Raw genomic sequence first — 12,370 nt, forward strand, 5'->3', positions numbered from 1 at the left:
GACCCGAGCGGTGTTTTGCCGAGCACCAATGAACGTTCCAATCTTTCACTTACTGTTTACTTGACTCAGCCCCCTCCGGGCTCGCATCAACCCTGAAGGGACATCTGACTTAGCACACCTCCAAGTGCATCCTTCTGTGAAGGAAGAACAGCTGCGCTTTCTACGCTCCTCAGTTCACAGTGGCTTATGGTGGGTGCACAGCTCCTGCCGCTCTGTGGCAACTCCTATGGCCTTGCCCACGGCGCCCCTCCCCCACAAAGGCGATCGCTGAATGTGGTGGACACACCCTTGGAGCACATTGTTGCCAATGTGCAGGCCCATGTGTGGACAGTGTTCTGCTTCGTGTCCTGCTCTGCTGCAACACTCGGGCCCTCAGTGGCTGCAGGTGCTTGCTCTGGATTGTGTGTGCTGCTCCAGGGAGCAGGCCCCTGTTTTGGTGGGACCCTTGAACCTGAGTAGGTCTTGGCACCGTCCTTCCATAGAGGACACAGAATGAAAATGACAGTGTGTGGCTTCCTCGGTTAGGTCACAAAAACGCCTTGTTGTCTTGAGGTGCTCACTCTTGGAACCTAGTCACATGTTGGGGGATGCCAGCAACTGTATGAGGGGCTAGATAAAACTCAAATTCCACAGAACCTGGGAATGTGAGCTTATATAATCAAGTTAAGACGAAGTCAGACTGGATGAGGGTGGACCCTAAGCCAAGTCAGAACAGTGTCTTTACGAGGAGGAAGGTTACACACTTCGAGAGGAGGCATATGATGGACACAGAGACTTGCAGCCACGGGCAGAGGCTACAAGAGCCCCCAGAGCTGGACGAGGCAGGGAAGGGATCTGTCTGGCACTCTGCCGGCCCATGGTTCTGTGGACACCTTGATTTAAGACTTTAGGACTTTGAGAGTAAACTTTTGTTGTTTTGCGCTCCCCAGTTTGTGTTGTTTTGTTATGGCATCTAGTTGTTTTGTTATGGCATCCACAGGAAATGGATGTGGGCCTCGTATGACTGTCCTCACAGCCCCAAGGCCCTTGCTGATGGCAGAGGGGTAGGCAAGTCTCCAGATGACCCTAAGCCCTGGACCCTGTCTCACCCCAGCTTGAAAGCTGACCTAGTTGATGCTGGAGGGGGGCAGAGATGAGACTTCCATACTGAATCCTGCCGAAACAGGAGTTTCAAGAGCAAAGCAAATGGCTGTCCTGTGTTTAAGCCACCAAGTGGACTGGGTTGTCACCCAGCAGGCCGCTCTGCCTCCTGTGACCTTGGGCTACAACCAGGAGTGGAGTAGGTGGGTGGGAGGATCAGCTGATACTTACCTTGGCCCAGCATGCTGCACACTACATGTGGCCCTGTCTCCCAGGCAGCACTGCCCTCTGGATTTTCCCACCTTATCTTCACCAGTCCAATGCCTAGGTTTCCTGTCTTGTGTTTTACTTTGTATTTCTTGATTTTTAAAATGATTTCAGACACTTCTTATGCTGATTAGCTTTTTAAATGTCTTCTTCTGAAGACAGACTGTTCATAGCCTGTCTATGAACAAGGCTTTTTTCTTGTTGTTGATCTGCAGGATTTTCTATGTGAAGAATCCATCATTCACTCATTCTATGGAGGGCCACGGGCTGGGAGAGGCTAAAGGACTGGCCCAGAATAACCAGCAGGAAAGCTGTCTGATCAGGGGAAGGGGCCTGCCCAGTCAGGCCTAGCTTGAGACCCACCTTTACCTCCACCTGCTCTGTGAGGGAGACTTTACAGTCCCATCCTTGAGATGTCCCCACCAAGGCCTGGACCAGGGGTATCATCCTCCCCAGGCTTCACAGCTGTCTGGGACTTGTATCCAGGGCTGGGGGCTTTCCTCTGGAGCGGGCAAGGGTGGGAGACAAGGGCAGGAATTCAGAGGCCCCAAGTTCTGAGAGCAGGGCAGGGTGAGTGGGTGGGTGCCTCCTTGTTTGTTCCTGGGGTACTGGGGGGCAGGGGACTCCTGCTCACAAAGGCTCCCGAGACAGACAGCTGCCCCAGTGCACTGGGCCTGTGCCTGCCCTTCAGGTTACGTCCACTGGTACCCTCTGGCCTCTGGAGTCAACCTGCTGGGCTCAAAGCCAGCTCTGCTCTGGGAGGTGTGGCCTGGAGGAGGCAGTCACCTCCTCATGCCTCACTTTCCTCATGGTCTCCTGCAGAGCCCCGGGATACTGTGCACACAGGATGCACAGTCAAGTCCAACTGAGCCTTTCCTAGGGACCTGCCCACTCCTCCCATGATAGGCCTCTGCCGTGGTAGGGGCCGAGGCTCTGCCATGGGGGGCGAACCACCCACCTCCTTCCCTGGCAGATGCTGTCTGGGGCTGCGGCCAGGCCACCTGTCTTATATTCTCCAGGAGCCCCTGGGTGTGCTGCCCACCTGGAGAGCAAAGCTGACTCCAGAGAACTCTTCAGGATAAGTGCTCTAGGCTTAGGTCCTGCCCAGTGATGACCTCTGACCCTACCAACCCGCTAGGCCCCACAGAGTGTGTCTAATGCTAGAGCGAGTGGCCCCTGCAAGACCCCACTCCTGGGCAGAGGGCTGGGAGGCAGGCTGGGTTTGGCACTGGCCCCCTGGGCTCTCTGGGACTGTCTGGTTCCTGCTGCTCAGCCAGGCGTGGCTGTACTGCCCAGGCCTTGGGCTGGCCAGTGGGGTGGGGAGCAAATGAGCCACGTGGAGGGAGATGCCAGTGACCTTTTTATTTCCAGTTGGGTCAGTGGCTGCCCAGGGGCCTGTAACAGTTTGTGGGCAGGTGGTGGGCTACAGGCAGGTGCTGACCCAGGCTTCGCACCGACCCCACAGGGGCTGAGTGGGGGTGGGGATTGGTGGGGGTCTCAGGATTTCCATGCCCACCGCCAAGGGTGAAGTGTGGCTCAGAGGTCCCAGACATGGGTAGATGCCCTGGGGACACTTGGGCCTCCAGGACAGAGTGGTCAGTGTCCAATAAATAAACAGCATGGTCTGAACCCACCTGGGCCTCGGGCCTCTATGGGGGTGATTAGCTCTCTTCTCGACTCAGACAACAACCTGGCTCAGGGGGCTCCAAACGTCACGGAAACGTAGGGGAGCAGAGCTGCCCTCGGCCAGGCCCACAGCCCCCTCAGTCCTCTCGTTGTCAGCGGCCCAAGCCGCCAGGATGTTCATCCTACCAGGAGCAGAGGGGCCTCCCTGAGCCCTGGGGGCCGAAGTCAGGTGGGGGCAAGAGCCCCTCCATGGCTGGCCTGCTGCCCCGCACAGGTGCCTCCTGACCAGTCCTTGGCCGGCCAGTCCTCCACTACTTGCCCAGGGCCCGCCGGGGCAGCAGCTCCACATAGCTCAGGGCGCTCTGCAGGGATGTCAGGCAGTAGCCCTCCTCTCCAATCAGGTACCTGCATGGAGGCGACACGCGGGCACCTGTCACTGGAGGGGCTGCAGGGCAGAACCTCAATGCTGAGGTCCCACAGGGGCTGTCGGGGGCACCTCTGGGCCGCGTGCTGAGGGCGGGCAGGGACAGGCTCGAGGACCCCACCTCTCATGGATGAACTCCTCCAGGGCTGCACACTCCGACACCAACTGAGGGAGGCCACTCTTCAGCGCCACAAAGGACAGGATGGGCAGCAAGTCATCAGCACCACTGTTGGGGAGACACACATGCAGCCAGGAGGCTCCAGGGACCTGGGCAGGGGGGGCTTGCTCAGTCCCCAAAAGCCTGAAGCTACAGCTCAGTCCCTGGAGCAGCCTTGAGCTTGCTGGCTGCTCTCTGTGCTCCTCCCACCCACCAGCCACAGGGGATAGGGGTGGGCTTAGATCAGCATGACAGAAGATCTGGGAGCACTGAGGCCATCCTGAATGGAGACCCTGTGCTGCAGAGCCCAGGGCTGGACCAGGGAGGAACCGTTCTTCATTCCTGTGCACTTGCCCGAGCCCAGGGACAGGCTGCTGGAGTGGGAGGCCCATATTCCCAAGCAGCCTGTTCACTCCTGGGATCAGGGTCACTCATTTGCCACACCTGGTATCCCAGACCTGATGCAGGAAGCTTCTCAGTGAGGGAGTCCCTGAGGGATGGTCAAAACCCCGGTGAAGGCCCCACAAGTCAGTGCTCTCTGTCAGAAGCATGAAGGCACAGACCAGGGACTCCTGTTCCCACTTCCCGGGGAGCCACAAACCTGCAGCCACTCACCACCCTCTCTGGCTCCTCAGAAATCCTGAAGGAGCTTGTGTGGGGACTGAGACTCTGAAACACTTTTAGTTCTGGGACCCTTTCACCTGCAACAACTTTTTTGGAGGCCAGATGGTAAAATGGTGAAAGCAACCCCAGGCCTCTGCACAGGTAGGCACCACAGCCTGCCCACTCGGCTGCAAGCACAGGTGCCTTCAGGGCGACCCTGGTCTCTGGCACAGGATAGCAGGAGGCAGAGCCCTGGCTGGTGCCGAGGGTTCACCAGTACCAGGGCAGGAGACTGCCAGCTCTAGGCCGGCCCAGGTGAGTTAAGGCAGGACACGGTGGGGAAGGCCCCTACCTGCCTCCGGAGTCTGGGCAGGGACTAAGGAGGCTTCCCCAAGTGTGAGACAGAGGGGAGGCACAGGCTTCGAGAATGCCACCAGAATACAGAGGGGCAGGGCCCTGTCGTCTGCAGGGCTGGAGCCAGGGGTCTTTGGTGGCAAAGGGCCATCCTGTCCTTAAGGAGAAGCAAGGCGGAACCCCAAGCGCCCAGTGCCGGGTCAGGGTGAAGCGTTTCTGCTTTCCTGAGCCTCTGAAGGCAGCCACAGACAGGCCCAGCGCGCCCCCCCCCTCCCCCGCCCCCAGCCCCACCCCAACCTCACAATCGCACCCTTCTGGGACTCACATAGCGGCGATGCCAGGCTGCAACGCAGCCTCCCGGGCCCGGTAGTAATCCTCCGCACAGGCGCAGATGACCCGCAGGGCCCGAACTGAGGCGCAGAAGCCAGGCTTCGGGTGAGGGGGTGGGGACGGCGTCCCAAACCGGCCCGGGGCACCGCCGCACCCCCACCCCGTGCAGGACCGGGCAGGGCAGGACGAGCACCGCTTTTGTCCCAAGGGACTCCTCCCCACCAGACGGGACCAGGCTGTGGCTCAGAGGTGCGGACTCAGGGTGCCCCGTGAGACGGGACACTGCTCTCCCTTCCCAAACCGCCCCCTCACCAATGCACTCCAGCTTCTTCTGGGGGCAGCTCTCCAGAACCAGCAGCCCCAGCTCCTGGGCTGCGGCGCAGTAGGGGTAGGGGCCCGCTCCCGTGGCCTCGGGGTCCTGCGGGAGGAGCCTGGTGGGGACGCCGATGGCTGCCGGGGGCGCATTCCTGTACAGCTCCATGCTCCGACTCAAGGCCGCCTCCCGCAGGCGGTGAACGCTCCTGGGGTGGAGAGAGGCCAGGTTCAGCGGCCCAGAGACCCCGGCCCCAGGGCAGACTGAGACCCCGCTGAGGGAGCCGGCCACGCACAGAATCCTGGACGGTGGGCGTGGCACCGCCTGCGAACCCGAAACACCTGAGGCCCGGAAGGGAAGGCTTCCGCGGAGGGTAACACCCAGGTGGACCTCGGGGGCGGGGCCCCACCTGTAGACGGCCAGCAGCAGGGGCCACAGTGGGGAGAAGAACGGCTCCTCGATGCAGGCCAGGCAGCGGTCCTTGGAGGCGGCCGTGTTTAGGCCTTCAAAAGCCAGGAGGGTGAGCGAGAGCAGCCTGTCTGCCGGGAGCAGAGCCGGCTCAGCGGGGACCTCCAGCCCCGCCCCGCAGAGACAGCCTCCTCGGGGTGGGCCTCACCGCAGGTTGCTTCTGGGCTCCTTGGGAGGGCGCTCTACCTGGCCCTGCCTCCCCTCCCCTTGAAACCCTAAGGCCTGGTGAGCCCTCATCCCTGGGGTCACAGGGTAACATGCAGCCGCCCAAGCGCCCGTCTTGGGGCCTCACCGATGGCATCGTGTATGTCCTGCACGGTGCCCTTCAGCTGCTCCAGCATAGGCTCCTTTCTCACCCCTGGGGTCTGGGGCTCAGGCCGCTCCCCAGGGCCCCGACCCCTGCTCTCAGGAGTAGCCAAGAACTGTTCTAGGTCCTCAAATGAGCTGTCCTTGCCCAGCAGCTGGGGTGAGGGAGGCCCTGCGGGGCTGCCGGGGCGGGGTGGGCTGGCGCAAGGGCCGTCTGGGGGCTTTGTGGCCAGGCTGGGCTCCAGCGGGGAAGGCATGCAGTAGAGGCTCTGAGAAGGCCGGAGCCGCCGGCTTCCAGGAGCCAGCAGCCCGTCGGCGTCGGGGGGCAGGGAACAGCAGCCGGGGGCGGCGCCCTTGCTCACGATGGGGTACAGCGCCCGGTACACCGCGCACTGGAGCTTCTTCAGGAGCTGGGAGATGGGGTGGTCGGGAACGCTGTGAGTGGGGTAGAAGCAGTGTAGAGGGCAGCCCCTTAGGGCTGGCGGCTGCAGCCTCCTTACCAGGCTCTGGGGTGGGGGCTACAAAGCCTGCCCAACCCCCCCACCCACTGGTCATGTGGCCCCACTGTGAGGGGTTTCAGAGAAGGGACTCACGGATAAACCTTGTGGGCAAATGTCCCTCCCCTCTGAGAAGGCAGAAGGCCTGTGAAAGGCCATCAGGGGTCTACTGCCCCTGCAGTCACCCCAGACCTCCTCTTTCCCTCTTAATCCTTTCCTCTGCCCGCAGCCTGCAGCCTGCTGGAGGGAGCTAAGGCCCGATACCTGAGCAGGTGGGAGACCAGGCTGGTCACCAGGGACAGGTCCCCTGGGCTCCTCTTGAGCTTGGCCTTCCAGAGCTTTGGCCAGTCCTGCAGGACAGGAGCCCTTGGGAGAGAGCCCCGGGAAGCCCCTCCTCCCTCACCAAGGCTGCACCCCCGGGACTAGACCTCCCCACCCGGCCCCGCCCAGCACTCACATGGTCTTGCTCATACTCCAGGATGGCAGCATAGAGGGCCCGCTGCTCCCGCTCCTCGGGGGTCAGGGCAACCTGGCTGCAGAACCTCCTGGAAGGAAGGACAGGTCTGGGGACCTCAGGGCTGGACTGGCAGGCGCGGGAGCCCCCACCTGCTCCCCCACCCCCCAAAGTCCCGGGACCTGAAGCAGGGACGCACTTGTTGGCAGCCTCCTGGAGCCGCAGCCGGCGCTCTTCCATCTTCCTCTGCAGCTGGGGCAGTAGAGTCAAGGCCCTTTCTGAGTGGCATGTATGGACCCCTGGCATCCCTGAGCCCTGCCGGCCATGGGCCGGTGGAGTGGGTGGAAGAAGGCAAGTCCTAGTCGACCTGAGGGGTGGAGAGGAGTCTGTGGGTGCTGGGAGGGGCAGGGTGGCCTGTGCAAAGGCCAGGAGGCAAGAGGAAGCAGGCTGGGCAGGAACCACTGCCCCCCGCCCCCCAACAAGGATGCTGGGCTCTGGCACCTCTCCTCCCTGCCTCCTCCCTCAGCTTAAGCCTCTGGACCCCAAGGCTGGATGGAAAGGATACTGTGTCCTCCCGGGCCTTAGCGATCACCAGGTTCTCCATCATCTGGCGCTGCAGGGACAGGGTCTAGGACAGGAAGAGGGAATAAGGCCTGCCCCCCTGGTACCCCCACTCCACATGGTCCTGGGCCCCACTCACCAGGGATGTCTTCTGCATGGCCTGGCTGGGGTCCAGCCGGGCCATCCGGGCCTCATAGGCAGCCTTCAGCTTCTGATTCTGCAGGGAGGCCTCTTCCAGGGGTGTCAGCTCCCTGAAATGGTGACAAGCTGCTGGCCAGGCTCCAGGAAGCCCACAAACCCTCCAGTCATCTGAGGACCCCTCCTGACCCTCCCCTGAGGCCCCAAGGTGAGGAGGTGGTGATGGGGGCCAGCAGAAATGTAAAGGAGAGAGGACATCTGGGGTGGATGGGAGACACTTGCCCCCCTGAAATATGGCCCTATTGCCTGGACTCCAGACCTTTAAGCAACTCAGTTATTTGAGTTTCTGAATAGTATGAAACTCTTTGAAGGCACCATGTAGGCTAAACAGCTAGTTTGCAGCCCACGAAAGGGAGGTCACAGTACTCCATAACAGCCACTGACAGCCCTTTCACCATCCAAAGTTTCAGTCTAATATCTTCCTGCTTTCATGGGTGGGAGGAGGTAGGCTGTGGGGCACAAGACTGTCCTGGGATGGGAGTCGGTGCCTGGCCCTGCCCCAGAGCAGCACATGCAGAGACAAAGTGAGCAGTGGCTCAGAACCTGCAGCAGGAGGAGCCCGTCCTCATGCCTACCCTGCTGGGGTTCTGGCATTTGTGTCTTGGGGTCTTTCATCAGCTCTAGAAAGAAAATTGTCTTTCTCTCTTCAAATAATGCTCCTCTTACATTTTCTTTGTCATCTGTTTCTGGACAGACCTTCCATGTCTTTTTCATCTTTTCTTTTTGTGTGTGTGAGCCATTCAGGAAAACCTTTAACCTTTTATCCAGTTCTCTAATTCTCTCTTCAGCTATGTCCACTCTGCTGTCACAAACTTGTACACTTCTTTTTGGGTCCACATGTGTATTTTTACAAGAGAATATAATTTGTTTCCATTGTTTTTGATTAGTTTTAAAAAATAATTTCAGTATTTCTTATTACTACTTGGTTCTTACTTGACCTCTATTATAAACAAGAGTCAGATTTTACAGTTTCTTGTTCCCTAAAGGTATTTTAAAACTTTCTTTTTATTTCTCTGAATATAGAGAGCATGACTGTGTTATAATCTGTGTCCTATAACTCTATCTGAAGAGTTTTCAGGTGTGTTTCTGCTACTGCTCAAACTTCTTTTTATGTATGGCTGTCTTTGACTATGTACCACTCATTTCATGGAAGTTGAAGGTGCTTTTCTCCAGAGACAATTTGCATTTGCTTCTGCTAGGCACCAGGTTATTTCCATTCTAGGATTCCTTTCGACTAAAGCCACCACAGTTATCTCACCGTGCCTCCAAACCCAGGCTTAGCCCACATGCCGTGCTGTCCCATCTTACTTCTTAGAGCTTTGTGACTCCACGACCTGAAGCTTCTGGAAGATCTCAGGTGGCAGGAACGGAGAGAGCTTCCCTCCCTCATCTGAGTATACCCGGCGGTGTCGACTAGCAGGGGAGGGCACGGGTGCAGCCACAGGCATGGCTGGCCTCAGGCATGTTTTCCCTGTAAGACACGTACAGCCACGGATCCTCACAGGTGCCCCACTGAGCCAGACTGAGCCAGGGCGGGGGTGGATGACCCAAGAAAGCTTTCTGCTGGACACCCACCAAGCTTGGCAGCTGTTGACTGGGCCCTCTCCAGACACTGCTCGGCCAGCTTCAGCATCTTTGAGGTATCAGAGGTCACAGTTTCCCCAGCTTCTGGGGAGCAAGTGACAAAAAAGATGGTCACCATCCCCTCTGTCACTGGTCAGATTCTTGCTGAGATACAAACAAAGGCACCCCCTCTCCTCATCTCGGACCACCTGCCCTCTACGTGGCTATCCTGTCCTGCCTGGACCATGAGAGCCTTTTCTCTAACTAACCTAGCCTTTTCTCCCATGGACAGCTTCACATGTACTTACAGCCCCTCCTCCAGGCGGGCCCTGCAGGCAGTGTGGCTGTTTCCCAGAGATCATTTCCTCACCCATCTCCAGTCCCCCACCTGCATCCCATGCACCCCCGGGGGCGTCTGTTCTCTGCTCTGCACTCCCTCCTCAGGAATCGCTCCTGTCAGCAAACTCATGCTGGAGGGGCTGCCACCTGACAGTCTCCCATGGACCCCACCAGCCTCAGCTCCTGACCCACCTCCTACTGCCTTCAGGGCCAGCCCCTCACTACACCCTAGTTCAGCTGCCAGATTTCCACTCATCCACTCATGTGCTGCCCTTCCCCAAGGGTCCCTGACCCCTATAGTCTTTCCTCTGGGACATCCCCTCAGGGCCTCTCCCACCATGCCCTACTCCCTGTGCTCAAAGCTCTGCTGAGCTCCCCAGGGCAGTGCTCACTGTGGGGACAGCCACCTCCCCTTGACCATGTCAGGCTGCCACACACCCGGAGCAGACCATGCCCATGATGGAGGCCTCAGCTTCTGCCACCTCCTGCTCCACCTCCGGTGCTCGCTTGCCCCCAACCAACCCCAGCACCTCACTGCCCCCTGAGAAAGTCTGCTGAGGCAGATCTTTAGAGAACATCCCTAAGCCCTTCACTTGCCCACCTCCTGGCACTCCCACCACTGCTGTCCCCACTGTGGGAACCTCCTGGAGGCTCTGCTGCCATTCTGGCCTCTGCCCACAAAGCATCCATTGAGCTCCTCATGCCAGAACAGTCCCAGGCCCACCCAAGGCTCTGCCTGCCCCAACCGCACCTCCCTCTCTCCAGACTGCCTTGTATCTGACACCCTCTTCGCTGCAGGGCCTCTGGGCCGCCCCAGCCCCCAACCATCATGTAGTTCACCCCTCCCAGAACTGGGGTTCAGCGTTCAGTCTGTGGTCGCATCCCCACCCATCTCCATACTCTGAGTCACAGCAGCTGTCCCTTCCTGCTCCATGTCACACTCATGCTGAGTGTTCAGGTGTTCACCTTCTAATGACCAGGCAGGTAGGACATGGGACACGCCCAGGTCTGGAGCCCAGAGACCCATCAAAGGCCAAGATGTCTGCAGTCTGGGCAGCACAGGAGAAGCTGTACCTTTAGTGGCCTCCACTTCTTCCAGCAGCACCTGGGAGATGTAGTGGATGCTCCTCAGGTATTCTGTATATGCCTCCTGTGCCCAGGGAAGAGAAATGACATAGGTCATGCCATTAGAGGCAAATAATTCCATCATGTCTGCTTGGTGCCCTTTTGAAAACAGCAACCATGATGCCTGCTTATCTCTGAGATACACCTGCATTATCCCAGCTGGTTAGCTGGTAACTGCTCTGCCTGGGGCACAGAGAATAACCCTTTTTTCTAGACTTGAAGCTGGTGTCACTCCTTTCTCTCCAGCACGGAAAGGAATGGAGGTTCTCATTCAGTGGGTCAAGGAAGCAGCACTGGCGGGTGCTGCCGTTTCCACTCTATGCAACAAGTTCTTTTTCTGTATAACTCAGGGGCCATTCATTCAGTGGCTTTAAAGAAATATTTCCTGGGAGGTGAATCAGGGACTGTGTTGTAAATCTTAGAGTCACTTTCTGACTCAGTCTGGGAAAACCCTTTCCTGAACCCCAGTGTAAGAATTCCCTGGGCACGCAGGAGTCTATGCCACTAGAATGCTGGCACTTTCAAACGTGTGACCCTCCTAGTCAGGGCTGCCTGACAGAGCTCAGGGCATTTGGAATGACAGCATGGGGCTTTGCTTTTTGTTTCGTTGCATCCCAGTTCTCCTTGCTGCTGCTAAGTTGCTTCAGTCGTGTCCGACTCTGTGTGACCCCATAGACAGCAGCCCACTAGGCTCCTCTGTCCCTGGGATTCTCCAGGCAAGAACACTGGAGTGGGTTGCCATTTCCTTCTCCAATGCATGAAAGTGAAAAGTGAAAGTGAAGTCGCTCAGTCTTGTCTGACTCAGCGACCCCATGGACTGCAGCCCACCAGGCTGCTCTGTCCATGGGATTTTCCAGGCAAGAGTACTGGAGTGGGTTGCCATTGCCTTCTCCGCCCAGTTCTCATTACCCACCTTTAAGTCTACACTTCACATAAAGATAAAATGGATTCCGGGAAGGACTTCTGACTTGTGAGGGCATTTGCTGCCCTAGGATCCCGACTTGGGAAAGGAAACGGATGGAAGACCTGAACGCCTCTTCCCTTGGACGGCCCAGAGTGGCTCCGCCGGCTTTTCCACGCGGTTGCCACCCTTAGGATTAACACTCGTTCTCAGAAACAAGCCGCACCCCTCCCCCGCCGGCACTTCCTACCAAACAAGCTCTGAAGGCGACTGGAAAGCCGCAGTTACCCTCTTCTGCGTACCGTCCCCTTTGGGAATCTGACTAAATCTACAGGGCCCGCCTCCGAACTACACAAACACACGGGACTGTCTGCCAGATACACTTCGGCGGGCGGCCTCACGGCACCTCCTGAGTCCCTTCACAAATAAAAACGCCTCGACTCCGACCGAATTGCTAAACAGACGGGGTGGGGGGTGGGAAAAGGTCGGGAGCTGTCCAAGGTCACAGCCCAAGCTGGAGCCGGCACCCCGGAGTCTTCAGAGAGGCCTGGAGGCGCCCTCCCCGCGGCCCCGCCCTCGCCCACGCCCACCAGGCCGGTCGCTGGTCGGCGACCGCCCCCGCCAAGCTCTGCTCCGCCCGCCTTACCCGGGGCCGGTTGCCGGTGTCCAGCTCGATGGCCCCGTTGGCTAACTTCATGGCGCATTGCAGTGGCTTCACAGAGCCGTCCCCGGCCGCAGCGGCCATGGCGCCGGCGGGGGAGGCGGCGGCGGCCGAGGGGCGGGGCCGCCGGCTCCAGGCCCGGA

The 12,370-nt window shown here is 58.9% G+C and overlaps 1 protein-coding gene across 6 annotated transcripts; it reads right to left on the reverse strand.

Moving 5' to 3' along the window:
* Positions 1-2,694: 2,694 nt before the first annotated feature.
* VPS9D1 (VPS9 domain containing 1) lies at positions 2,695-12,369 on the reverse strand. 6 transcript variants are annotated; one of them, XM_025268563.2, is made up of 15 exons: positions 12,213-12,369; positions 10,615-10,690; positions 9,214-9,303; positions 8,947-9,109; positions 7,580-7,691; positions 7,445-7,507; positions 7,079-7,131; positions 6,883-6,970; positions 6,690-6,775; positions 5,915-6,363; positions 5,564-5,693; positions 5,154-5,362; positions 4,837-4,921; positions 3,519-3,623; positions 2,695-3,378 (listed from the first exon to the last, which is right to left on the reverse strand). In XM_025268563.2, exons 1-15 carry the CDS (start codon positions 12,309-12,311, stop codon positions 3,285-3,287), a joined length of 1,902 nt encoding a protein of 633 aa, XP_025124348.1. In that variant the 5' UTR covers positions 12,312-12,369; the 3' UTR covers positions 2,695-3,284. The 6 variants fall into 6 exon arrangements, 4 of the variants coding, with proteins under 4 accessions (XP_025124348.1, XP_025124349.1, XP_006043175.1 ...); XM_025268564.2 differs by having other exon boundaries at positions 5,564-5,657; positions 9,214-9,306; XM_006043113.3 differs by having other exon boundaries at positions 9,214-9,306.
* Position 12,370: the final 1 nt, after the last annotated feature.

The sequence above is a fragment of the Bubalus bubalis genome, chromosome 18 (assembly GCF_019923935.1).
Source record: "Bubalus bubalis isolate 160015118507 breed Murrah chromosome 18, NDDB_SH_1, whole genome shotgun sequence".
NCBI lineage: Eukaryota > Metazoa > Chordata > Mammalia > Artiodactyla > Bovidae > Bubalus > Bubalus bubalis.

Excerpts from the sequence above, each read along its gene's own strand:
- VPS9D1 (XM_006043113.3), bottom strand. The coding sequence starts at position 12,311 with ATGGCCGCTGCGGCCGGGGACGGCTCTGTGAAGCCACTGCAATGCGCC. Across the intron at positions 6,364-6,689 it reads CTGGTCTCCCACCTGCTCAG|CGTTCCCGACCACCCCATCT; the intron begins GTATCGGGCCTT and ends CCCCACTCACAG. Across the intron at positions 4,922-5,153 it reads GAAGAAGCTGGAGTGCATTG|TTCGGGCCCTGCGGGTCATC; the intron begins GTGAGGGGGCGG and ends TCTGCGCCTCAG.